General features: G+C 42.0%; 2 protein-coding genes across 4 annotated transcripts; one reads left to right on the plus strand and one right to left on the minus strand.

Annotated features, from left to right (window-relative positions):
- Positions 1-2,213: 2,213 nt before the first annotated feature.
- Positions 2,214-11,646, minus strand: sh2d7 (SH2 domain containing 7). The gene is made up of 6 exons (XM_033619798.2): positions 11,504-11,646; positions 8,896-8,985; positions 8,641-8,806; positions 6,694-6,999; positions 3,642-4,328; positions 2,214-3,554 (listed from the first exon to the last, which is right to left on the minus strand). Exons 1-6 carry the CDS (start codon positions 11,644-11,646, stop codon positions 3,510-3,512), a joined length of 1,437 nt encoding a protein of 478 aa, XP_033475689.2. The 3' UTR covers positions 2,214-3,509.
- dapk2a (death-associated protein kinase 2a) lies at positions 11,558-27,333 on the plus strand. Of its 3 annotated transcripts, none has more exons than XM_078173138.1 (10): positions 11,558-11,663; positions 14,366-14,489; positions 14,720-14,828; positions 19,706-19,927; positions 20,567-20,705; positions 22,770-22,899; positions 24,827-24,902; positions 25,000-25,152; positions 25,293-25,338; positions 26,481-27,333. In XM_078173138.1, exons 3-10 carry the CDS (start codon positions 14,767-14,769, stop codon positions 27,132-27,134), a joined length of 1,482 nt encoding a protein of 493 aa, XP_078029264.1. In that variant the 5' UTR covers positions 11,558-11,663; positions 14,366-14,489; positions 14,720-14,766; the 3' UTR covers positions 27,135-27,333. The 3 variants fall into 3 exon arrangements, with proteins under 3 accessions (XP_078029264.1, XP_033475664.1, XP_033475669.1); XM_033619778.2 differs by lacking the exon at positions 11,558-11,663 and adding an exon at positions 13,947-13,967; XM_033619773.2 differs by lacking the exon at positions 11,558-11,663 and having other exon boundaries at positions 13,928-14,489.
- Positions 27,334-27,556: the final 223 nt, after the last annotated feature.

Here is a 27,556-nt window from a genome sequence, read left to right on the forward strand (position 1 = left end):
AGGAGGAGAGGGTTCAAGGAAAGGAGAAAGGCCTTTAAAGAAGAAGAGAAAGATCTTCCTCCGAGGACTGAGATGTCGATAATGAGGATGGAGTTTCACATAAGAACTCATCATGAAGGAGTCGCTTCAGAAAGAGCTGCGAGGCATTTCAAATCAAGAGGAGAGAGGCTGCGGGCAGGATCGAGCCTCATGAGGAAGAGTCAGTGAAGGAGGAGGAGGAGGAGGAGGACAGTTCACACACAGGAAATGAGAATAAAAGTTGAAACTGGGAGTCTGAGAGACAGAAACTGGACTCAACAGGTCCGACTGTGAAACCCTGAGATGCAGAAAGTCTGAGCTGAGTTTGGACATGTGTGCGTGTTTTAAAGGAGTATTCCACCAATTTAAATTAAAAAAAGGATCAAAATCAATGCATCAGAATAAGAGATTTTTTTTTATTGTTCTGTATAACTTCCTGGACTGTGAGCACAGGTCCCACTAGAGGACGTGGGGCCCTCATGCCACCCTCATGGAGTCTGTTTCTGACAGTGTGGTCAGAAACATGCACACCAGTAGCCTGCTGGAGGTCATGTTGTAGGGCTCTGGCAGTGCTCCTCCTGTTCCTCCTCACACAAAGGAGCAGATACCGGTCCTGCTGCTGGGTTGATGCCCTTCTACGGCCCTGTGCAGCTCTCCTGGTGTAACGGCCATCTCCTGGTGTGGCTGCTCCATCCCCCTGCGTCCCCCCTACGTCATGCTAGTCGTGGCTATCACAGCTTGGAGCCTGCAGCAGAGATGGGCAGTGGGCTGCAGAGGTCTCACTTCTTTCTGACTCCACACCTCTAGATTTTTTATTACATTTTCAGACTCCTCCTCAGACCTGACTGACGCTGACTCAAGTGACTCGAGGAAATTAACCAGACTTCACAGAGCTCTGTCTGGAGACACAAAGGCCTCATACAACATGTTCACACATGCAGTCGTACTCTCCAAATCCTCCAAACACACCCTGATCTGTCAAATCATTCAAAACTTGTTACACACTTGGACCAGACGATCAGGTCCGACTCCAGCAGAATTAATCAGCAGAAATGTGTCCGTGCTGCAGAGGGACTGTGGACTGTCACCTCACATCACCTGTGGGCTGTTATAACTGCAGCAGCAGTCGTCATCATGTTCCTGTGCTGCCTCGGGCTTTAATTTAAAACTTCCCAACCGTATAACAAACTCTTTCTGCTGTCACACATCCTGACATTAAATGTCACAGCTGTCACACCAGCAGAGGGAAGTAATTAATTGGTCGTCTTTTCACTGATGTCGTTTTTGTCGGGGCCACGTTGGAAATGTTTCCATTGGTTTGCTGTTTTTAGATAAATCTATAAATAAACCAAATCTGAATTATGAGCTTATGAGAAACAGTGACACAAGCGTCTCAGTCAGTGATGAAGTATTTTGGGATTTATTCAATTAAAAATTAAAAAGATGTTTGAAAAGATTCAATGACAAAATAAACAAATGACTAAATACTGAACAACCTACAATCACTGACATACTCCCACAACTATTAATACAAACATGTATCTTACACTCGAAGAAATGACTTAATTTATTTTGTCAGGTTTATATATTTTGATTACAAATAAAATTTTCATCCATCCATTTTCAATTGTGTATCCGGGGCCGGGTCTCGGGGGCAGCAGGCTGAGCAAAGCACCCCAGACGTCCGTCTCCTCAGCAACACTCTCCAGCTCCTCCTGGAGGACCCCGAGGTGTTCCCAGGCCAGATGAGATCTATAATCCCTCCAGTGTGTTCTGGGTCTGCCCCGGGGCCTCCTACCAGCTGGACCAGGAGGATCCTGATCAGATGTTGAACCACCTCAACATGAAGGAGCAGCGGCTCTACTCCGAGCTCCCTCCAGATGTCTGACTCCTCCCCCTATCTCTAAGGCTGAGCCCAGACACCCTACAGAGGAAACTCATTTCAGATGCTTGTATCGGTTGGGACGTAGATGGACCAGGAAATCATTCAGGAGTGATGGTGGAACAGAATAAAAGTTTCCATCCAACAAAAATTAAAATTTTGACTTTAATTAATAAATTGGGTAGATTCTATGAGCTGTAGTTACATAACTTCACCTTATTCATCTCAGATGATGCGTTTTAAATTCAGGTTAGAATTACTCAACTCTATTGGAACAGAAATTTTACAGGTGATTCAAATATGTAAATCTGACCAGACTTAATCAATTTAGTTTATTCAAACTGGAAATAAAACACATGAGATACAAGGCATTTCAAAATCAAATGAAAATACAGAAAATGCATCGTGATAACTGCTGCTAGGTTTATATTTAGTTTAAAGTGTTTAAACATCTAAATTCTACGTGATTTTCTCAGCTGATCAAATCTTACTATATAATGACGAAAGCTCTGTGTGTGTGTGTGTGTGTGTGTGTGTTCCACGTTTTTCTCCTCACTGACTTGGTCAATCCATGTGAAATTTGGCACAGTGGTAGAGGGTCATGGGAGGATGCCAATGAAGCAATATTACATCAATTGGCCAAAGGGGGGCGCTATAGCAACCCATTGAAATGTCAAACTTTGAATGGGCATATCTCATGCCCCGTATGTGGTAGAGACATGAAACTTTGCACAGAGATGCCTCTCCTCATGAGGAACACATTTGCCTCAAGAACCCATAACTTCCGCTTATATAGATTTTCCACCATTTTGAATTTGTTGAAAAACACTTCAAATGGATCTCTTCCTAGGAAGTTTGAGCGATCTGCATGAAACTGGGTGAACATAATCTAGGGACCAATATCTAAAGTTCCCTCTTGGCAAAAGTTGGAAAACTTACTAAAACTGAGCTTCTATAAGGCAATGAATATTGCGGAGGGCGTGGCTCATCACATAAAGGTGTATAACATCTCAAGGGTTTCACCCATCACCACGCAACTTTGTAGGCATATGACCACACATAATCTGAGGGGACCCCTCCATTATTGACCCCATCAAACAAAATGGGGGCGCTAGAGAGCTCATTTCTTATCTAGGCCTAACCGCCATATGGATTTTTACTAAACTTGGTAGATATGTAGAACAGGACGCCTCAAGGTGACTGGAGAAATTTAACTCCAATTGGCAACTGGGTGGCGCTATAACAACAGAAAAATGCTTCAAAATGGCTAAAATGCGACCGATCGCTGTGGCTCCCCCTGTGGACCAATGTTGGTGTTGTTTTCTAATGTTTGGTATGACTAAGTCATGGTATGGTATGCTGTACATAATCACGGAAACTGTCAGTGTGTCATTCTGTCAGTCAGTCATTCTGTCTGTCCCACGTTTTTCTACTCACTGACGTGGTCAATCTATGTGAAACTGCACATAGGCATTGAGGACTGGCATAGGTAGAAGGTGACAAAGCTACCAATGGCTATGGACTAGTGTTCTTATAAAAGGGAATTATCTGTAATACTTAATTCATTACTGTCTTAATTAACCCAGCTGATCGGACGCGCTGAGTCTTTTTATTTCTTCATGTAATCAGGGAGGAATTTCTTCCAATTCATATTCTGCAAACAGAAAAAAAGAAGAGATGTTAAATTATATATTTCTGCTCTGAATAACTTCGACAGCTCTGATTATTTTCTCTGGCTTACATTTTTGCCCCAGGTGGATTTGGACTTCTTGGTCTTGACGTCCTCCAGAGACTCGTACATGTTGCCCTGGTCGGCGGCGGCCTCCCCGGGGATCTGCTCGTAGGTGTTATCGTGCAGCCCAGCAGGACTCGGCCCCTGGGGGACCTCAGCGTACATGGCGTCTCCCTGCTGAGCCGACTGAGCTGAACTCCCTGCGGGCCCCTCAGAAGTCTGGTACAGCGGGTTGGACCGGGACATTTCCACATCACCACCCTGCTGCTGCGACCTGGAGCTGCTCGGCTTCTGACTGTCTCTGGGGTCGTGGAGGGAGTAGGTGTGGCAGGTGACCTTCTTCAGCGCAGTGGGTGAGTAAGATGATGATGTTGAGAAGGAGGGACTGCTGAGCTGGTTGGAGTACTCCGTCTCCTCCTCCATGCTGCTGTTGTTGAGTCGTGGCAGAGATCTGCTCCTGCTCTCCACCTGTGTCAGCTCAGAGTAGGTGGTCCCTGTCGGACAGAGGTCACCTGGATAACTGGTGTCAGCGATGTGAAAAGAGTCAGACGTTAGTGCTGAGTTTGTGTTTTCTCTGAGTCTCTCTGATCTGTTCTCGTCAGTCTGGGTTTCACTCGGATGTGATGTGGTTTCGGGCAGAGATCCGCTGAGGGAGAAGCCCAGAGGGATGCCTCTCTTTGGTACAGGAGGAACTCCCTGAAAGACACAATGATGGGACGTTATCAGTCTGGTATCCCATGATGCTCCTCAGCAGATGGAGCACTGTCTCATCACTTTAAATTATTGTGAACAACCAAAACCAGCAACGCCTAACACTGTCTGACCTCCCTCCTCGCTTGTTCTCAGCTCCAGGCTCATTGGCTAATTGGATGTCAGTGGTTAACTGTTGGTTGTTAACCACCAAGAATATTTTTGACCATTTACATGTCCGTCTACAGGTTAATTTTACTACGCTTCAGTTTAGTATTAGTCACTAACACTAAGCTGTACCTCAGCTAGTAAGGTATTAATGCTACACTGGTGAGCTAACTGCCACCGCTCTATATCGGGTACCACCTGGGTCAGGTGGCAGCTAGCTGGCATTAGCGTTCATTCAGTGATTACCAAATGTAATGCAGTCTCAAACCATGGTGGCATTGCTGTGGCAACATTTTGCCCACCCTCCAGTGTCCCTCCAGGCCCCCAGGAAGTGCCCCGGGCTTTGAAGCCAATTGTCGCATTTGCCAAACAGTGTTATTATACCACCTGACGCCCTGCAGCCCACAAAGACTTTTTTTCCATTGACTTACATGGTGAAAGACACATCTGTAAATCAGTGGACACATTTTTCTGAGGTCATCCTGGTGAGTGAGCGGCTTAATTTTGAGCCACAAAACCTATTTAGCATCGTTTACCACTGTTAGCTTTGTTAGCACCATTACTGACATCAGCACAGCTACTGGTGTTAACATAGTTATCAATGATAACTTGCAGCTCAAAAATAAAGCACTAACCCACTGGGGTGACCTGAGGTGAGACTGGAGGGTGGGTGTTTTCACATATGTTATTGCAGCTAGAAAATAAAATAAAAGGCAAGAGACAACACAATAAAAAATTTCCCACAACTGAAATCCCTGAAGGCATAAATCTTTTAAATTTTTTGGAAAAAAACAACATGTTATGAATATATTCTTAAAAAGCTGGGCACAGCACTTTTTACTAAATGTCACTCAAACAGGAAATAGTAACTTAATCAGAGACTACTTTCAGCAGTGGATTAATCCACAGTATGTGTCAGCAGGACGGTGTGTGTGGGACTGAGCCAAAATAAACTACATTGTGTGTGTTCATGGTGATGAAACAAAATGACATTTTCAGGACAAAAAAAAAATATAGCATATCACCAAACCTCTCATATAGCTTAAAGACTCCTCGTCTATGTTGGTTTAGTTGTGTTAGTGTAAGTAGTGTAAGTAGTTGGGTTGGCCAACATGGATGAAAAGTCCATGAGAGGAAAAAAATGGAAAGTTGAACATCTTCAATTCTGTAAAAGCTGAGTAAACTGTTATCTGCAAAGAAGAACAAGTAATACGATCAAAAGCACCAGAGCAGCTACTCAATGGACCCTGTGGTGAGACAATTCTGTCATCAGCTCTCAAGGTACCAGACAGGATCAGTAATTAAATACATTTTAAATACAGCACTTGGACTGTTCTGAATAACTGTATCCTACTTCATACTTTTACTTCAGTACAGAGAAGCTTTGATGACAAGAGACACAGAGGGGGCGTGGCTTGATGAGTTAAAATTACGGTCCGGAACCACGGAAACATTGTAATTTGGAAACTCAATTAGGATCCTTTGCTGTGGCGGACACACAAATTCCCTGGTTCAATGGCATCACACAATGTGAGGTGGTTACTGTTACGACCCCGTACGTAGCATAAAGAGCAAGAAAGTGCATGTAGGAGGAGGTCAGGCTGGGCGGAGGGGTCAAACAAACACAGGACTTTCACCCAGGAGACTGCTGGTCATGTGCAATGTGAAACTAAAAGTCATTGTTGACGTCTTTAAACTTTACGTAGATACGTCAAGTTATGTGACATAATTACATCACTTTACGGTGTATTTACATCCCATACGTAACAAAATTAGTTATTTTAAAGACAGCACATCTTTTTCTAACTCTAACCAAGAAGTTCTGGTGCCTAAACCCAAACATGCCACCACCATATAACAGGTGATCAGAGGTCATGGTCATTTCACGTGTGATCATGTTGTTGTCTGCTCAGGACGCCATTACTCCGCTATATCTTTACATAGCAAACAGTTGCTGCTCTGAAGTCATACAGAGGTTGATGCTAAACTTTTGTATGCAGGACTTTTACTTGTAACAATGTGTGGTATTCCTGCTTTTACTAAAGCCGATGTAGGCTACTTCTTCCACCACTGTAAAGGTGTCAGACACATTGGACCTGAATAAAACCTTTTGATGAAGTACAGAACTCAGAACTATTTTGCATGCAGCACACTTGTCCAACAAACCAACAACACAATCTGTTGAAATTTCCGTCATACATACCTGTGAGAGAGACACTGTGTCTACAGACACGGCTCCTGTCAGCTTTCTGCTATTAGTTTTAGGTGGCAGTGCAGGGGGCAGCGTTGTAGGAGGCTGCGCTGCAGGAGGAGGCTGCGCTGCAGGAGGAGGCTGCGCTGCAGGAGGAGGCTGTGCTGCAGGAGGATCACTCTGCAGCTGAACCCTCTGATTACTGCCAGGGTCGCTGTGAAGATCATTTTTGTGGTCCCACAGAGTCCGCAGAGCTTGGACACTCACTCCAGACGTCTTGTTATAATTCACCACATCATACAGCTCACCTGTGTCTTCCTGAAAATACCAACCAGCGTTACTGTCATCAGTAAGGAAGACATGAAAATGATGCAGGCACCAGTCAAACTAAACCCACAGTTATAGCCTTTCAGAAACAGATGCACCAACTGGCCAAACAGTGCGTTGAGTTTTACTGTGTGATTCAGCCCGTTATGATTAAAACCAACTGTTGTTAAAATTACTGACTTGTTTTATATCAGAGGTGATAACATTTTATACTAACGCAATCAAACACTGAGCTGCAGGCAGTCGAGCAAAAAAGCAGTACAACAGTAAATGATTCGGCACACGGAGGGATGGACCAGTACCTCTTTAATTTCATGGTCACAGCTTAAAAACATTTTTTTCAAAGGTTCCTTTTGCAGCATCATCTCTGGTCTTTGTTTCAAGAGTCTACAGCCATGCTAACAGACTCTGGCTAACCTCACATCAGCCTGGGAGTGTTCTGGCCAGTCTCGCCTTACTGTGCTGTGATTGGGTAATAACATCGACATGTAGAGGTCAGAGCAGGCCCCCACAAAGTGCTCTGGACTTGGAAGCCAATTTTCATAATGGTACAAACAGTGGAATTACAACTGCTGAGTCTGTCCAATGATGCTGTTGGGTCCAAAAAGACCTTTCCCATTGGCTTACATTGGCTCAGTAGATACATTTTTTAAGCATCACTACTTCTACGAAATGACTCATTTCATTATCAGGATTAGATCCATTCGGGTTGATAAAATTTGGAAAGACTAGAAGCGCCACACGATTAAATGATTTTATCCCCATTCAAGTTAGCAGAGAGCTAAACAGGAAGTAGCCAGCTCAGCCAGCGGAAGTCTCTAGTACGCCTGTTCTATGGACCCAGTCAGCAGTGTAGTGGAGGGTTTACACAGGTGCACAGAGTTTACACACGTCCTTTCCTGTCCGTTTACAGTAATATATAGTTGAGTATATCCACTAGTAGTAGAGCTTTTTTGGCTCCATGCACCACTGAGCAGCTTTCATGGGAATGAACGGGGTCCCGCCTCCAACGCTTTATCCAGGTCTCTAAATACGTCTATGGATTGGAGGCGTTTAGGGTTAAGGCAAAGAGGTCATGGTCAGGGCTAGAGCTAGCCAATCACAGCAACGTCAGTGTGTAACGTCGCTGGACGCCATTAGTTTGAAACGCTGCTAGACAGCGTCAGTTTAAAGCACCCCTGCTAACAATGCAACATAAGAAACTGGAAAGTCCCAGTGGGGCAGATGGCACTTTGACCCGGGTGTCTGGTGTTCACTCCACGCATGGATATAGGGCCAAACCATGATGTTTTTGTCTAAATCTAATCACGTGCTTTTGTTGCACAAGGAAATAAACGTAAAAACGAGGTGTCTTACCACCGCTGTAAGATCATTTACAAAAAGACATCATGTCTCTAAAGAACAGACACTTTACATTTCCTGTGAAAACAGAAGCGTATTCCACAGAAACTCTGGGAACCACTATAAAGTCATTAGGATTCACCCTGAAGGGACCACGACCGTCATCGCTAATCAGTCAAACAGTTGTTCTAATTTCAGCCTGAACAAGAGTGGTGCATTTAAAGTTTAACACTCTCCTGTACTGTAACTGTACTCCTTTAGTTAAACACATTATAACTTAGTGCTCCTCACCTCATAACAGCTGGAGGTCAGGTATTCTCCAAAGGGCTGGATGGGGCTGACTTTGTAATGTTCTATCAGCTCAGTGAGACTGCCGTGCGTCTGACAGTCTCCTGATATGACAAACTGTCCATCCTGATTCTGGGTGATGACAAAATGGCGGCACCTGTCGTGGCCCCTGTGGAGGAAGAGCACGGTCAGTGAGATGAATCAGAGAGGCAGTAAAGGAGCAACAGAACAACGCTGGACAGACTTGATTCGCCTCACTTGTAGGACAGGATGTAGCCGATGGCTTTGTCACTGAGGCGGATGAGAAAACAGCCCAGAGCTTTATCTCTCAGCAGATCTTCCGTGTCCCTGAGGCGGAGAGTGAGACAGAGCCAATTGAACAGTCACAGGCAAATTAGGTTTAAAAATAACGCTGCCGTGTCATAAAACCTCTGTTTCCTCTGAGTGATGTGCATGAGAGTAAATAAAAGACATACAAGCTGGACAAGGACCTGATGATGATGATACATCCATTCCTGTTGCACCCAGAGTCATCAATCCTGTCAGATACACTGATTATTAACCCTGTAACCTGCTGTTACATCTGGAAGCAAGTCCATTATCTTATGTTTCTTTCCTTAAAGCAAGACTACTTTCAACTTTCTGAAATAAGTGAGTTAAGAAATAAAACACATCCTACCTCAGGTCTGTACTCTCTGAGGTCTTACAACTACAGACTGGTGAATGTTAGCAAACTGTACTCAGAAATGAGTGTTTTAACTCTGCTTTGCAAAAAGGTTTCTTTAAGAGTTCTTTATAAGACTAAGGGTTTCATTCAGACCTTTTTCCATCCAAAGAACCCCTTTTGAAAGAAAGACCTCCTAAAGGATTGCTGATGCTTTAAACAATCCTTCAGGAAGTCTTTCTGGTGTTAGAAGATCTTCACCCTCAAAAATTCAAATAGTTTAAAATGAAGATCTGTCTGGGTGTGATCTAGATCAAACACTTGGAATATAATACGGTTCTTGGTAGAACTCCTGGGTGGGACCCTTATAGTACCCAGACTTGAAGCGAATGCAAAGTGAGTGTTTTGTGTAGTTACATATGAAGTCAATGCAAAGATGTGAGTAGGCACAAATTTGCACCTGGTGACGCAAAATTTGTGCCAATTACATATTTGCGTGAGTTGAATTTTTTTTAACTTGAGTAAGAAATTCATGTGACACTGTGTCGCTGATCAGCGTTGAGATCTAGCTATCTGGTTTTGCCGACATTAGCGCGAATCAGAACTGGAGGCCAAACAAGGTCGACGCCTGGAGCTCTACGACTCATCGTCAGTGCAGAGAGAGAACAAATAAAGACTTATAAGGCTTGGAGATCAGTGAGTCACAGTTTTCAACATTCTAAATGCAAATTTAGTTGAATTCAGTACTACAGTTTTGTCACCAAGGAGACATCTCGACAAAGTGGGCAGTTCACATTCATTTACCAATATAAACCAGAATGTAAGGGCCGTTTCATAGTCAATGCAAAGGCACGCAGACACAAACGCATTGGGACGCATCGAGATGCATTGGCCGCCATGATGCGTGAAAATGAAATATGGCAGGCGAGGAGGAAAAACTTTGCGAACTTGTATGGGCACACCCCCATTTATATGACAGTACAGGACAGCACTCTAATAAAATAGCAGTACAAGCTAGCCGGAATGTACAGATGTATCTGCTACCCCCTATTGCGCGAGCGATGTATTGGATTTCAAGTGTCGCCCGCGTCGCTCATAGTCAATGAGTTGACTACGAAAGGAAGTGTGTTGCTCACGTCGCTTGCTCGCGTTGCGTGCGTCGACTATGAAACAGCCCTAAGAGATTCCCATAATGCATGCATATATGTGCTACGTTCTTTTCTGCATTTCCAACATGGATCATCTTTAAGTAGGTCTGTTCAGTTGAGTCTCATTGGAGTGTAATAATATCTGTGAATTATTTCATATTGAATAAATTTGCCTCCTAAAGTGGTTGTTTTTTACAGAGACATTGCTGCTGTCCCGCCCGGATTGTTGTGCCCCAAAGCTGGGTATTTTAAGCCAAAACATGATCTTCTCCATGTGTTTTTTGTTTTTTTTTTTTGCCTAAATCTAATCACACTTTAACCACAGCATTGTTGAAACGTAAACTTTCTCCATAATTATATACAAATGTAACATGTCTGTGGTTTGCAGAATTATATGATGCCAACATTTATTACAGCGACTGGGTTAAGCAGCAAAATGTGATTTAAAAAATACTCTATTACAGTAAAAGTCCTGAACTGAAAATTCAAATAAGCAAAAGTATTATCAACCAAAAGTACTCTGTGAGTTTTATAATACTTTATAATAGATTATTGGATGATTACGTCTGATGTATTAATGTGCAAGCAGTGTTTTACTGTTGTGGTCGAGGTGGAGCTACCTCTAACTAGTTTATATCCTGCTGGGTAGTTTAATCTATAACAATGAGTTATATGCTGTAGTGTAATAAAAGTGACTTATGCTGTCAAGTAAATTTAGTGCAGAAAAAGTACAATACTTCCCTCTGAATTGAGTAAAGTTGTATGAAATAGAAATACTCAGATTTTCCCTTATATTTGTTGTTGAATAAACGCACATGTTAGATTCCACCTCAGTGTTACTGTTCTGTAGCTACAGCCTGAAACTAACAGATAAACAAACGTGAAGAACAGAATGATCGACGGTAAGCTGCAGAAATCTATTCAGATGAAGTCAAATACAAAGTCACAACCTGTCAGAGCCACCAGAGTCGAAACAAGTGTAACGTCTGCTGTGCATCAGTGTATCTAAACTTCTCTTTTCTCGGTCACCACAGTGGTTGAACTCTGTTCTTACTTTCTTGCAGCGAAGCCTTGAAACCAGTCAGGGAAGTTTCCATTGTTGACGATGAGCGGCGCCTGAGTCTCAGTGAACCACCTCAGCACCAGCTCCTTCAGGCCTCCCTCTGATGGATCCATGTGAAGATCAACAGCCGACATCTTCTCCGTCCTCGCAGGTGTGTCAGGAGCTGACAGAGCTCAGTGTGCATGCTCTCTGCTTAGACGCCTCTCTAGAGGAAGACGAGGTGCCTCATTTGACTGTTTCTGTTGGGCTGAATGGTTGTATTGTTTCAGTCTATCTAATGACTCTCATTGGGCCGCCAGTTTCATTTCACTATCTGTCTTCCTGCTCCCAGATTGAACTTTAACAGCTCAGTAACATGGTACTTTTTTATTTTGTTTGTTTTATTTTGTTTGCTGAACTAGTTTTTCCACTGCTAGACTGTGTGGGAAGTGCCGGAGCTGATGATAGGATCAGGAACGTGAGCATGTATTTGCGTGTGCAAAAATCTGATCTCACAGTGTCATAAGCTCACTCAGCCCTTCCCAACAACGTCAACTATTCAAATTTACAGTGGCGTCCATTCAGACATCTGGAGCCACATTAATTCTGCAGGTATATTGGTCATAAACCAGAGTCTCAGCAACATGTTGACCTGATGAACCAAATCCCACAGCAGTCCATCCACTTTTTCATCAAGACAGTAAAATGCCAAGTATTAACCTCATGGTGGGTCTAGTTAAACAGTCAGAGGATCATCACTTGGCATAGGATTCATCCTCTGGGGAACACAAATCACTGTAGCAGATTTCATGATAATCTATCCTCTAGTTCCAGAGATATTTCACTCTGGATCAAGGGGTGAAAAGTGAAACCTTTGCTCGGCTGCCTCAAACCTGTATTCTTGCTAATGGCCAGCAGGTGGCGACTCCAGACTAATTGAATAGAGGTCAATGAGAAAATGAGCCAACTTCTCAGTAAACATTTTTCCTCGTGAGTTTCGGCAAGTGCTTGGCAAAGGCCAAAATACCAAACTCTAGGCTTTGAAAAGGGAGTCCACAAATCCATTGGAAAGTGACCCAGTGACTACGCCCGCTGTTTTCGCTACTTAGCTTGGCTTGTTAGCATGCTAACATTTGCCAATTATCAGTAAAAACAGAATCCAGCGGAGGCTGATGCGACTGTCTTTAGTTCTGCAGGTATTTGGTCATAAACCAAAGTATCGGACACATTATTATGACCTGATGATGGCGCTAGATGAACAGTCAGAGGATCATCAGAATCAGGATTCATCCCCGAGGGAACGTGAATATCTGCAACAAACTTTATGACAATCTATCCACTAGTTGTTGAGATATTTCAGTTTGGATCAAGAGGTTATCTTCAGGTCTGGAAAGTGATGTTAATGCTGAAGTGCCTTTAGCCTGCATTCTTTCTAATGGCCAGCGGTGGCCGACTCCAATAAGACTGTATTTCAGTGACAAACTGAGCCAACTTCTCCCTCAGTAAACATTTTCCTTCTGAGTTTATGGTCTCACTCACTAGTTTCAAGTGTTCTTCAACACAACTTGATGATCAGTCTGTAAATGAAGGTCCCATTACAGTAAAATAGACCATACAGCAGGGCGTGGCTCGATGCTCTCAGCGTCTCTCTCTCAAGATCTAAGTCAGTTCTCAGACCGCTCCACCCTTCATCTAAATATGGTCGCAGCAGCAGTTCAGCAGGACTAAACAGCACCACCTACAGGCTACAACTGTCATTACACCCCACAATACAAAGGTCTTATTGGCTGAAGGAGGCGTTTCATCAACATCAGTGTTTTTGTGTTATTTGTTTTGTTGTTGTGTTCAGAAAATTCAGTTACAGTCTGCACATTAGATTTTTAATGGACCCATTTGTTTGTAGAAAATGGTTGGCCAGATGGTGGCGCTATAGAGGAGAGGTCAGGTGGGACAGGAAAACTGTTTTTATGCTCATTATATTATAAAAGTTAATTTGTTCTTGATTGGGTCAGAAGAACTTGTAACCAAGAGGATATATTAGAATTATATGAAGAATTTAACTTTTATATTGATGATATTTTTATTGATCCGATTTTACATTTAGCCTTTGAGGTACTATATGAAGGGGACATTATTCAGGGAGTCAAATCAAATCAAATCAACTTTATTTATATGGCACTTTTCATACGACAGTAACACAAATTGCCTCACAGAGGTTAAAAACAAATAAATAAATAAAATTAGATTTATTAAAATCAATGAAGAGGGTAAATGTTAGATAAAAATTAAATTAATTAAATCAAAAATACAAATACCCAATTAATCAGCCTAGTTTGAATGTAAAAAGTAATTTTTAAAAATATTTTTTTTCATGGTGTCGCATAGTGTTAAAACGCGCGAGACAACAGGAGTCACAGTTTCACGCGCGAGCTGAACAGATGGCCGAGGTGAGAGGCAGAGCGCGCGCACAGACACGGTGACGCCAAACTTCATTTATATTATAGCGAAGTGAAAGTTTACCTGAACATCTGCAGAGCTGCAGACCTGATTTAACACTTCTGAATGTATCTCCGGGGTTTGATCGGATCAGCTTTCGATTCGGCGTTAAATCAAGAACCTTAAATCCACCTTAAAATAAGTTTTAGCAGTATTGTCTCAGGCAGGCAGCAGTGTTAGCAAATAAATAACGACTGTTTGAATTTAATTTAAATGTTCTGCTTTGCTCGGGCCACTGCTGCCATTTAACAGTACATTACTACAGTGAAGTAATAAGCTAAGTTTTTAAGAATAGTCTCACTTTAGAGTTAAATTCATCCCCACTTTAAATTGGTTGTTTTCTGAATGGACTTCCGTGTGACGCTGTCCCGGTGTCAGAGAACGGAATGTGTTGTCGGGACATGGCAGAGTCCTCGTGTCGTGAACAGGAGACTCACACAGGACAGGAGGGGGAGGAGGACACGGTGTCCACAGGCTGCTACTACTCAGAGTTTCAAACACGGTGAGACTTTGTCTGTTCACTGTTTTTAATATCTGTTGTTTAGTTTATTCACAGTGTTAGTTCATGTCAGACAGAGTCCAGTGAGTCGAGCCGTCGGTGAGCGACTGTTCCAACTTTAACCTGCAGTGACACTTTGTATAACAGGAGAGCCATCTTTTAAAAACCTGTCACTCAGTTGTGGAGCTATGGAAACATTTCCCCACATGACAAATGACTGTTTGTTCCTGCAGCTGATGAGAAGTGAAGCAGATGTGAAACATCACTGAGGACAGCAGACATGGATTTATTCAAACTGCAGAAGGTGGAGGATTTCTATGAAATTGGTGAAGAGCTGGGAAGGTAAACACGTGCATGAACTATCTACTCATTTACACCTCAATGGTGAAATTAGGGATGTACAATGTTTGCCGATATCCAGTATGCCGATACATCCTCCTGAGACCCTGCGTCCTCATATGAACACATCACATTTTGGGTTTCCTGCACCTTAGACTTTATTCTACTTAACTCGGACCTGTTGTCCTCGATCAGGGACACGTTTTGTGCCATCTAGTGGCAGTGAGAGCACCGTACAGTAATTCATATAGAAACAAGATGGCAGCCATCTCTGCCAAGTCAGTCTGCAGATGATCCTGAGACAAAAGTGGACAAGGTCCAAAACCTGATCACATGTTGTAGTCGAAACTTGTTTATAATTAATAATGTTTGTAGTTTGATATGACAACAACTGCAACTAATTTTAGTAACAGGAGAAATTATAAATGCACACCAAACAAAAGTTAGTCAGCAGGTTATAACAACTTCTTTGACCAATAACTGATAGCAATATATCCACTTTTGTCTCCACCTAATTTTAGTGATCAAGTCTCCTCTGTCGTGAAATCAGCATCATATCATGCATGCAAACTGCTGTAACAGACTGCTCTATAGCATGTGTCCCTCTTGAGTTGCCGTAGGGCAGGGAAAGTTTTAGGGCAACTCCTGCATGTGTGAGAGTTTTGATGTGAAGAAAATAAATGCGCTGTTGGAGCTGTTTCACTGTCTTACATCCCATGAGGTGAACCCAGGGTGCCTGGCTGCATTGGTGGCAGCGGTGCTCTTCATTAAGCCACTCTGTGCTTTTTTTTGTGCACGTGAAGCCGTTATCTGCACTGTTTTTTTAGTGTAGCTGCCTCAGTAAAGCTAACTGGATAACCACACGTGGTGCTTCAAACACTGTGCACAAGTTCATTACGGACATCTGGTACAGAAGACGGTGTATCAGCTCCAACTCATGTAACACATGCACACGTCGCCCTAAAACAGTGGAACGTCACCCCAAAACTTTCTCTGCTCTACGGCAACTCATGAGGGACACACAGTATAGAACAGTCTGTTACACTCTTACTGTGACAGCCCACCAGCAGATGGAGACATGAAATACTGTTCAGTGTATGTAATATTCATTCGGTACTGGTCGATAGCTATGACGATGTTATTGTGCATCCCTAGGTGTAATATTTGCAATGTACTTTAATCAGTAATGGTGGGATGTTTGAATGTGAATCAGAATCCAAATTATCTACCTACGTACCTATCTATCTATCTATCTATCTATCTATCTATCTATCTATCTATCTATCTAGCCCAGTCTCACTCCAAAGTGGCTTAAAACCGGCACTTGGTCACTGACTTCCAGCATCAGACTTGGATGAAAACAGCTGTCCATAACACGCAGCCAGTCGCCTTTATTGTTTAATGGTGCCCAGCGGTGTCAGGGGGGCAACATGGAGGGACAACAGCACAAGTTAAGGGGGCGAAAGTCCGAGCAGGGTGTGCAGGAGGCATGGTTAGGCATGGTAATTGAAATACGTTACAGTTACTGAGAAAAAAAAATGTCATTAAATTAGAGTCACTAATCAAAATGTTGGTGATTACAAAGAGGTAACATCCCAATATTTATTTATTTAGAATAAAACATTTGTGGCGTTACTTTCATCTTTTAGCCGTGCAGGAATGACTTCTTTTGGAATCACCTTTTCTCCCGACATTTTTCAGCTTTAAAGGTTCTATATTTGGCTCATTTTCAGGCTCATAATTGTATTTTGGGTTTCTACTCAAACATATTTCCATACTTTAATGTTTAAAAAACATTATTTTTCTCATGCTGTTTGTCTGAGTATACCTGGACACCAGTATTATTGATATACAGGGAACAACTTTGATCAGCATAAAGAAGAACATAACTGTGATGTGTTCATGTAGAGTCTGTGAGAATTATTTGTAGGGTTTTTTTTTTTGGTAATAAAATGCTTCTTAAATTTCAAAATAAATTGACTGTATATGAAAACAGATGTTGCCTCACGTAAGAGCAGCAACAAGTGTGTGTGTCACTGAGCACTTCCTGCTGCTGTAACATTATGTAAATCACTCTGAATCATTAACTGCTCCTGTGATAACTCCGTACTGTATTTTATTCTCCTTGATGTAAAAACAAACTGTGTTGTATTTACAGCCTGGTTTTGTTGCTGTGCGTCGTCAGGAGGAGACGACTGTCACACATGTCCAGCTGCTTTTTAAAGCACTGTTCTATCTTTAGCGGCGGCTATATCTACTCCTGCAGACGAGGAAGTGGAGTGTTAGATTACGAACCATCCAAGTGAAGCAGAACTAAAGAGATGCAGCTGTACACTCATTTCACCCCTGAATTTTAAACACATTAAACCCAGTGTTTTATATGCGGTGTGTGTATGTGTGTGTTTTGAGTGTGTGAACACAGGCTTATCATGCTGTGGCAGAATATGTGAGACACTATAAATAGACTGAAGTGATGGAAAATATGAGGGATAATATAAAATCACAGCCCTGCGGCACATGTCACTGTGGGCTGCATGATATTCATACAGTGAAAATTCCATCATAAACTTTAAGCAAATTTTAATTCAGTTGCTCTGAAAGAGAACTTGACTTCTCCTCCTCCCCGCTCTGTTCTCAGACTTTAGGAAGTCTATCTCATGATGGGAGACTTTGTCCAATCACAGGTCATTTCAGGGAGAGGGCGCTCCTATTGGCTGTTCTACAAATGCAGGTGTGCGTGCACGTCCTGTCAGATGGTGAAAGTCTGATTCAGTGGAGGAGAATCCTGCAGATAAAGTTGATATCGTAGCATTGGCAACATCTGACTACACTGCAGAGCAACCCAAAAAAAAGGAAGACGGACTGATCACAGTGAGTCTGAAAGAGTCCGACAGTAAATGAAATAAAACCTATCAGCGAAGAGTTTCAGACATGTAGAGAAAATGCTGATAGCCTTCTGCTAACCTGAGCTAAAGGAAAGTGGACAGGACCCCCAGGAGCTGTTGGTGGTGTTGGAGCAAATCCAGCAGGTGGTCGAACCTCTCAGCTGTGAATCACATACTTTTTCTTTCTACTGTTGATAGACACTGCAGCTGTCCTTGAAAAGTACCTACTGTTGCATGCAGTTGGCACACAATCAGGACACACTCCTGCCTCATGACATTAGGCCCTGAACTTTGACCCTCTTGCTCATATATCCGTTACCATGGAGATAAAATAAAATGATGGAGGTCAACCCGGAGAGATCTGCTGTTTTATTTTGCAAAAAGTAATGACTGCAGACACTGTAGGTTCTAACATATTATATTCACAATAGTAACATTACACAGGCTGTACAGTTTGGGGCGGCTGTGGCTCGGAGGAAGAGCGGGTTGTTCACCAGTCAGAAGATCAGGGGTTCAATCCCCAGCTCCTCCAGTCTGCATGTCAAAGCATCCTTGAACAAGATACTGAACCCCAAGTTGCTCATGATGGCTGTTCCATCAGTATGTGAGTGTGTTTAAAAGCTGAGTAGCAGGTGGCACCCTCTATGGTAGCCTCAGCAACCAGTGTGTGACTCTGTGACTGTGACTTGTAGTGTAAAAAGTGAGTGATCAGATGACCAGAAAGACACAACAAAGTGCAGTCCATTCCATTATCATTTACCATTTCTCTGTCATTGTTATTTCAATCAGGAGAGGCAGAAGAATGAAATAAAGATGAAGTTTAATGCAGAATATAAGTGAACAGATTGACAGATGATTTGTGCCGAGTAATATTTCACAAAGTCTTTGGTGCTTTGACACCAGAGGGAGGTTATTTGTGATCATGGTCATCTGAGCGTCAGCAAGATAAATCCCCCCCCATGGAGTCCAGACACTGGTGGAGGTGGCTGATGACTCTGGCTGATGACTGACGAGGCGCATGGAGGCTGCATCTGAGAGGACTACATGTAGGTGGTGATGGGGAGGTGGAGGGTTACGCACAGCAGCAGCATGACAGGACTGTGGAACCATATTTAAAATGAGGAGCAGTGAGATAATGAGCTGACAGAGAAGATGTGTCACGATGTGCTATTGGCTGATTGTGGATCAGCTGTAGAACAGCTGATGACTGGATTGACAGATCCCTAACACTGACAGCCAGAGACACAGTGTGAGCATGTGTGCAAGGAGTGAAATTCAGGGTGAGGAAGAAAGTTGCAGCCTGAGCATGAAAAAGTTGTCGTCTTCCTGACTGAACTTTCGCTACAGCTTCATTTAATACTTGTGTCCTTTTGTTGTGGATTGTATTTATGATTACTTTATTCAATGAAGCAATTAATATTTATTTCTGTTATCACTAATCGACTGGTCATCAGTCACCTGAATGTGCTGTCATCCATCTCTGCAACTTCTGACAGTCGATGTGACGTATCGTCCCCTGTGCAGAGGATTGTGGGTCAGAAAAGACAGAAATCAGACAGATGTAGTAGAACATCCTGGTATTTTTGACACACTGTATTAGGAAATACTAAATCTTTTTCTAGTGTACTAGAGCTTCCTTATTAAGGGTAAACCAAAGCTTCATTTTCACTGTTCAATATTCAAATTAAATGCGGAAGCTTTAAAAAAGGTCCAGTTTTGTGTGTGTGTCTCTTGGTGTGAAGGAACAAGTTAAATTTGCTTTTTATTGACCTATAGCCTGACTGATGATGTAACTTATAATGTTTGATATATATATATATTTTGTTAAAGATGCCTTTTTATTCTTCCTATTATTTATCTTTCCTCTTTCTTCAGCTAACCCAGACACGTTACTAATGGACTGCTACACCAGCAGACACCATTGAAACTAACACAATAGTCTAACCCCCTCTGACTTCCTCTGTTTTAACCTCTGTGATCTCCTCTGTGTTCCAGCGGGCAGTTTGCCATCGTGAAACAATGCAGGGAGAAAAGCACCGGTCTGGAATTTGCCGCCAAGTTCATCAAGAAGCGTCAGAGCATGGCGAGCTCTCGAGGAGTGCGGCGGGAGGAGATAGAGCGGGAGGTGGACATCCTGCAGAAGATCGAGCACCCCAACATCGTTACGCTGCACGACGTCTACGAGAACCGGACGGACGTGGTGCTGATCCTGGAGCTGTGAGTGACAGACCATCAGTTCATCATGAAGTCAGGGAGCTGTTAATAGAGTATCGGATGTTTAATCATAGCTTATAAAGCTTCTTTATAACCGTCTGTGTCCTTTGGGTGATTTCAGGTTGGTGAGTCATTACAAACTCATGCTGGGCTGGAAATAATGATAACTTTATTTGTAAAGCACTTACCTGAACAAGGTACAAAGTGCTTCACAGAGTGCATGAAAATAAAAGACAACAATACAATAATTTAAAAAGAAAAACAGTATGTTCAGAGGCAAAAACAGAACAAAAGAAAATAAATCACAAAAGTACAAATCAGCATTAAAATGGAAACTTTCCTGTAAAAATATGTTTAAGCAGTGATTCAAAAACAGGTAATGTGTCAGCCAGTCTGATCTCCTCAGGCAGAGAGTTCCAGAGCCTCGGGGCCTCGATGGCTAAAGACCTGTCACCTTTAGTTACCAGTGGTGTGACTTGGAGCATAGGTCGTCAGAAGCTCAGCTGTATGAGTGGGGGCTTAACCATGTTGAGTTATTAAAAGAATCTTACAATCAATTGTGAGTTCTCCACAGTGTCACTCTGCACTGATGTGGTGAGTGCAGACAGTGGGATGATGTGTGTGTGTGTGTGTGTGTTTCAGGGTCTCTGGAGGGGAGCTGTTTGACTTCCTGGCACAGAAGGAGTCTCTGAGTGAGGAGGAGGCCACTCAGTTCATCAAGCAGATCCTGGAGGGAGTCAACTATCTCCACGCCAGGAAGATCGCCCACTTTGACCTCAAGGTTTGTCCAGACTACGTGAACTGTAGGAAACACTGTCACATAACAAGATGATTCATTTTACCTTGGTTTACTTTTCAATCAGTCAGCAGAATAAATGTTGTCACTGTAGGTTTCTACAAACACATTTACACATTATCATGTAGCAGAGACATTTAAACGTAACGTTTCATCAGCACTGTGGTTAATGTGTGGTTAAGTTCAGGCACAAAAACCACCTGGTCATAGTTTGGGAAAGATCATGTTTTGATTTAAATTGTTTATTGTTTATTACATGAATCCGCATTAGCTGACGCCTTGGCGACCGCTAGGCTTCCTGGGGTTCATAAAAGACATGAAACATAACAGATATAAATATAATGGACAAAAACATAATACAAAATACAAACAGACATAAAACTAATACATACAGTCATGTAAAAACCTTGCATGAGTCATGCTATTAAAATTATACATTCATGTATACCTAACAAGAGTTATACAGTCAAGACAGCAAATTCATTTAATTATGGCATCAGTGTCAACAGTATACATTTATATTTAATCATTTCATTGGAAAGAAGAGGAAAAGATAAACCAGAACAAAAGTCAAATCATTTTAACTTTCAGTCGTATGGTTGGCGGCATTAGGTGTGTCTTAAGTAGTTTTTTCAATGACAATTTATTTTGAGATATGTAAGGTGTATGTCAATTGCCTGGTTTGGGGAACCATCCCTGCTGGACACACATTGTTGTCTCAGTACAATACAGCTGCTTTTCATGCCACTTTTCACGACAGGAAACACAGCGATGACCCGCTAAAACACAACCAGTTTTGTTGTTCGTTGGTGCTGAACAGTAGCCTTCAGCTGAAATGTAATGTAGTCATTGTTTGCAGAAACGAACAATGCCAACATTTTCTTCGGCCAACTGGGCTGGTTTATTTATGTTTTGGTAAAGGTGTCATCTTCACAGTGATAATGGATTAAAACATATGGTTTTTGAAACAGTCTCACCACAGCGTGCACAGTAGCAGTGCTGGACTTTATAATCATTTAATATGATCATCATCAGGTGGAGTTTGTCCAGTTGGAGATGTTCAAGGTCTATTTTTTTAACACTTTAAAGAGTTTTTGTTCATGTTAGACAAAAAAACAATAAGAAAATGTCTTATTATTATTACCTATATTACTTATTTTGCAAAGAAATGTGTGGATTTTTTTTTTTTTTTTGTGAAGACATTTTTGCCTTTATTTGGCAGGACAGATATAATGTGACAGGTGGAGAGGGGGGATGACATGCAGCAAGGGGCTGTGGGTTGGAATTGAACCCACAGCTGCTGCAGCAAAGACACAGCCTTTTTGTACAAGAGGTGCTCGCTCCACCAGGTGAGCTCATGGGCACCTGAAGGAATTGTGTTTTGTGGAAAATGCTGCTCTAACATTTATATTATTCCTCAATAGATTATCAAAGTTTTTACATTTTAGCTGTTAACTGTAGAGAGATAAAACGCTGGGTTAATTCTTTAGGATTTTTGACCCCTTCACATTTGTCACATTTTAATTTGTAAGTCAGGTGTATGTGAACTCTGCGACTTAGCAAACTTCATCTGCTGATGAGAACCATGTGCTCCAAAGCCCCAGAGCAGCTACTAAATGGACCAGATGGTGAGATTATTTTCTGCTGTTCTGTGGAGTGGAGGGCGGATATTTAATGTTTGACCAGTTCAGTGACTGGAACCATTTCACTGTCTCACTGGTCTCAGCAGGTGTTTAGTGTAATATGAGGGTGGTTTGTTCCAGTAGGTGGAGCAGTTTGCTGTGTCTGACATTAATAGCTGGAGCCAGGGACATCATGAGGGAAACAATATAAGACTTGATGTCATTTATATTTTGTTAAAGACGCAGATGGTTCTCACACAGTTTCACCCCCTAAACACCCCCCCCCCTCTCTCTCTCTCTCCCTCCCTCCCTCCTCTCTCTCTCTCTCTCTCTCTCTCTCTCTCTCTCTCTCCCTCCCTCTCTCTCTCTCTCTCTCTCTCTCTCTCTCTCTCTCTCTCTCTCTCTCTCTCTCTGTCCTTCTCTGCAGCCTGAAAACATCATGCTGCTGGACAAGAACGTGCCGTTACCGAGAATCAAACTCATTGATTTCGGTCTCGCCCATAAAATTGAAGCTGGTGTTGAGTTCAAAAACATCTTTGGAACACCGGAGTTTGTAGGTAGGAAGAAATAAACACACAAACACAAACAGGAAACAACAAATCACAAGTCAGAATCCTCCACAGCGACACACACCAACACACACTGACACACACCGACACACCCGCTGACCTGCAGTCAGGAAACATGAAAGAAAAATACAACAAATAAACTGCTGCTCCTGCTGAGACGCTCCAGTGTTCACTGCTGCTGTGATGTTTGTGTCCACACACACTGTAAATGTCCACACAGAGACACAGTCCAGGGACGTCCAGTGAGAGGACAGAAGAAAAGAGAACTTGTAAACTCAGGAGACACTCAGCCACGCTCACATCACAAATCACAGACATAAACCACCAAGTTGCAGCTGAATCATTTTGCTTTCTGATATTATCATGTGTTCTGGTTTGAAAGTTTGACAGCAGTTCATAATGTGATTGACTGACATGATTGACAGCTGTGTCAGAGACTCCTCCGCTCTGATTGGTTGTTTTTTCCATATGCTGTAAGGCCATTAGAAGCGCTACGAAGAGGAGGAATGTGATTTCTTTTTTTTTTTTTCACAGATCATGTGTCTGATCAATTAAACCAAACTAAACTAAACTGAAAAATAAAATAAACTAACTTAAACTAAAATAAAATAAAATAAACTATTAAACTAAACTAAAAAATTGAACTAAATTAAAATAATTAATTTAACTAAACCAAATAAATTAAACTAAACTAAACTATTTTTTTACTAAATTAAATAAAAAATAAAAAAATAATAGAAAAATAAAATACACAATTTTTAACTACACTATATTGACCCAAACTAATTTAAATTTAATTTAATTTAATTAAACTAATATAAACTAAAATAAAATAAAATCAAATAAACTATATTAAACTAAACTAAACTAAAAAATTGAACTAAACTAAAATAATTAATTTAACTAAACCAAATAAATTAAACTAAACTAAACTATTTTTTTACTAAATTAAATAAAAAATAAAAAAATAATAGAAAAATAAAATACACAATTTTTAACTACACTATATTGACCCAAACTAATTTAAATTTAATTTAATTAAACTAATATAAACTAAAATAAAATAAATCACATTCAACTAAATGAATTGAAACGATTTGAACTGAAATAAAAGTAAACTAAATAAAATAAATAAATAAATAAATAAATAAAATAAAATAAGTTGAACTTAACTAAACTTAACTAGGGTGGAGAACCAGTAAAGATACTTTAAAGAATCACAAAGGGGCTTCAGACGTTCTCTGCGATGCAGCAGTGTTGTAAAGCACCTCAACCTGCGCCAAAGAACCGCTGAGTTATCAGCATTTTTTTGTGGATAGACACAAGAAAAAACGAGACAAAAGAGAAGTAAAAAAAAAAGAAAAGAAAATGAGAACACAACCAGCTCACGTAGTTTCATCATCAGAGTTAAAGATGGTGTGAAAGAAAAAGGAGGAAATAAAGGGGTAAGGGTCATTTTAGCTTTGACCACACAAAACATTTCAGCCTGCCTGGTCTCAAAGCACTTTGAAGTTGTCTGTCTCCCAATAAATAAATGACTGCGACCCTTTTCTACTGAAAGAATGAACTGTATTCATCCCATATTCTGCACTTTAGGACGAGCTCAGAAAAGATGAGTTAAAGTCCACTCGTCTGATTAACATTTAGTAGCATTTAACAGCAAGATCCTCATCAGTCTGGTTTAAATGACCCTGGACTGTACAAAATAAAGCCTTCCATTAAATGTTAAAGCTCATCAGATATCTGCAAAGACTCCAGAGATGACCGGAGGAGTCAGTGTGCTTAAAGAGACCTTGATATGAGATGTTTAGAGGTGGAGACAGAGGCGGTAATGTGTCACACTGAAGCAGACTCTGCTTATCATCAGCTGCTTTAACAGAGATGCATTCATCCTGTCATCTGTTTGTCTGTTAAGCACCAGAGATCGTCAACTACGAGCCGCTGGGATTAGAAGCAGACATGTGGAGCATCGGGGTCATCACCTACATCCTGCAAGTGAACCACAAATACCACAATGCACTACACATGATACCTCAGCTCCGCTCAGACCGGACGATGACCTGCTCCTTCCTTCATGTTCTCTTCCAGGCTGAGCGGTGCTTCACCTTTCCTGGGGGAGACCAAACAGGACACGCTGGCAAACATCTCAGCTGTGAACTATGAGTTTGACGAGGAGTTCTTCGGTCACACCAGCGAGCTGGCCAAGAAGTTCATCAGCCAGCTGTTGGAGAAGGATAAGATGTAAGAGACATTTTCCTCTGCTAACTTGTGTCAGTACGAGAAAGGTCATCTGAAAGTTGCTTTAGTTTTGTAATGTTCTCCAGAATCACGTAACCCCACTGTGATTAACAAACCTGAGAAATATTTGTTTTATTTTACAGGAAGAGATTAACAATTCAAGATGCTCTCAATCATCCGTGGATCAAGGTACAGAGACAACTTTAGACATTTTATTTTTACTTTGTCTGCATCTTGTGGCGTTATAGAAGGAATCTTCTTACTATATAATGATGAAAACTGTGTGTGTGTGTGTGTGTTCCACGTTTTTCTCCTCACTGACTTGGTCAATCCATGTGAAATTTGGCACAGTGGTAGAGGGTCATGGGAGGATGCCAATGAAGCAATATTACATCAATTGGCCAAAGGGGGGCGCTATAGCAACCCATTGAAATGTCAAACTTTGAATGGGCATATCTCATGCCCCGTATGTGGTAGAGACATGAAACTTTGCACAGAGATGCCTCTCCTCATGAGGAACACATTTGCCTCAAGAACCCATAACTTCCGCTTATATAGATTTTCCATTTCCATTTTGAATTTTTTGAAAAACACTTCAAATGGATCTCTTCCTAGGAAGTTTGAGCGATCTGCATGAAACTGGGTGAACATAATCTAGGGACCAATATCTAAAGTTCCCTCTTGGCAAAAGTTGGAAAACTTACTAAAACTGAGCTTCTATAAGGCAATGAATATTGCGGAGGGCGTGGCTCATCACATAAAGGTGTATAACATCTCAAGGGTTTCACCCATCACCACGCAACTTTGTAGGCATATGACCACACATAATCTGAGGGGACCCCTCCATTATTGACCCCATCAAACAAAATGGGGGCGCTAGAGAGCTCATTTCTTATCTAGGCCTAACCGCCATATGGATTTTTACTAAACTTGGTAGATATGTAGAACAGGACGCCTCAAGGTGACTGGAGAAATTTAACTCTAATTGGCAACTGGGTGGCGCTATAACAACAGAAAAATGCTTCAAAATGGCTAAAATGCGACCGATCGCTGTGGCTCCCCCTGTGGACCAATGTTGACATTATGTTGCACCAGACAGTGAAACAGGAACCTGTTAATATTTAAATCTGCTCACATTTTGATGCAAGGTTTCCACTTTCTTTTAGCAATGACTGCTGATTTCTTCTATTCTTATTATTTTAACTATCCTCTCTGCAGAATTCTGAACATTTCTGACTCAGGCATATTGAATAATTGCATGAGCTGTCTGTATCTGCTCGTCTCTCTTTTGGACGACAGCTACTAACTCTTTCATCTTTAAACCCTTAAAGTCAAATGAGCACAAGGAGGAAAACAAAGCCAAGGAGCTGAAGAAACGGGAGCGACGCCAGCTGAAGACCAAGCGCCTGAGGGAGTACACCATCAAGTCCCACTCCAGCATGCCACCCAACAACACCTATGTAAACTTTGAGCGCTTTGCCCAGGTGGTGGAGGACATTGACCATATGGAGAGCTCGTTCGTCAGTCTGGCAGTGGCCCATGACTCCCTGCAGGAGGACATCGATGCCATGGTCTCTATATACAATGAGAAGGAGGCCTGGTACAAGGAGGAGAGTGAAGACGTGCGCCACGAGCTCTCCCAAATCCGCTACGAGTTCCGTAAGGTGGAGGCCTTCAAGAGGAGCCTGCAGGACGACATGCAGGCGTTCAGCTGCAGCCTCGGTGCCGTCAGCAGCCGCTACCAGGAGAGACAGAGCCACTTCGATGCTCTGCGGCAGGAGCTCAGCAACGAGCTGAAATGGGTGCAGGAGGTGATGGGGTCATTTCCCATGGACGGAGGCGGTGGAGGGTTCGCCAACTGCAACTTCTCCACCGTCTTCAACAACGACGTGAATGAAGCCCTGAAGGAGCTGCTGAACCGCTCTTGTGGAGGAGAGCTGCTGTCCGGGATCAACCTGGACTTTGAGACCGGACAGCAAAGATAAATGTTCAGTACCTCACAATTATTATGAAACCACAGGAGGCTGTAATGTAGCAGTGTGTTGGTAAAGACACGTAACAGCTTTTCATCTGTGTATTTTCTCTATGACTTATTATAAACTGTATAAAAACATGTATTGGTACTATGGGTGTTTGTTAAAGGGACAGTTCACCCCCAAATCAAAATACATATCTTTCCCTTGACCTGTAGTGCTGTCTATCAGTCTAGATAGTTTTGGTGTGAGTTGTCGAGTGTTGGAGATATCGCCCATAGAGACGTTTGCCTTACCTCCAGTATAATGGAACCAGATGTCACTCGGCTTGTGGAGCTCAAAGTGCCAAAAAATACATTTGAAAAGCTCAACACCAATGTGTCTTTCAAGAAATCATCGGTTACTCAAGATAATCCACAGACCTTGTTGTGAGC

The sequence above is a fragment of the Epinephelus lanceolatus genome, chromosome 2 (assembly GCF_041903045.1).
Source record: "Epinephelus lanceolatus isolate andai-2023 chromosome 2, ASM4190304v1, whole genome shotgun sequence".
In the NCBI taxonomy this organism is placed as follows: domain Eukaryota; kingdom Metazoa; phylum Chordata; class Actinopteri; order Perciformes; family Serranidae; genus Epinephelus; species Epinephelus lanceolatus.

What these genes read in the sequence shown, in the direction of transcription:
- sh2d7 (XM_033619798.2), bottom strand. Translation starts at nt 11,646, where the DNA reads ATGTCGGCTGTTGATCTTCACATGGATCCATCAGAGGGAGGCCTGAAG. An exon ending in GGCTACATCCTGTCCTACAA is followed by an intron (nt 8,807 to 8,895) that starts GTGAGGCGAATC and finishes CTTCCTCCACAG; the next exon opens with GGGCCACGACAGGTGCCGCC. An exon ending in AATCCACCTGGGGCAAAAAT is followed by an intron (nt 3,555 to 3,641) that starts GTAAGCCAGAGA and finishes TTCTGTTTGCAG; the next exon opens with AATATGAATTGGAAGAAATT.
- dapk2a (XM_078173138.1), top strand. Translation starts at nt 14,767, where the DNA reads ATGGATTTATTCAAACTGCAGAAGGTGGAGGATTTCTATGAAATTGGT. An exon ending in GGGGTCATCACCTACATCCT is followed by an intron (nt 24,903 to 24,999) that starts GCAAGTGAACCA and finishes GTTCTCTTCCAG; the next exon opens with GCTGAGCGGTGCTTCACCTT. An exon ending in TCAATCATCCGTGGATCAAG is followed by an intron (nt 25,339 to 26,480) that starts GTACAGAGACAA and finishes AAACCCTTAAAG; the next exon opens with TCAAATGAGCACAAGGAGGA.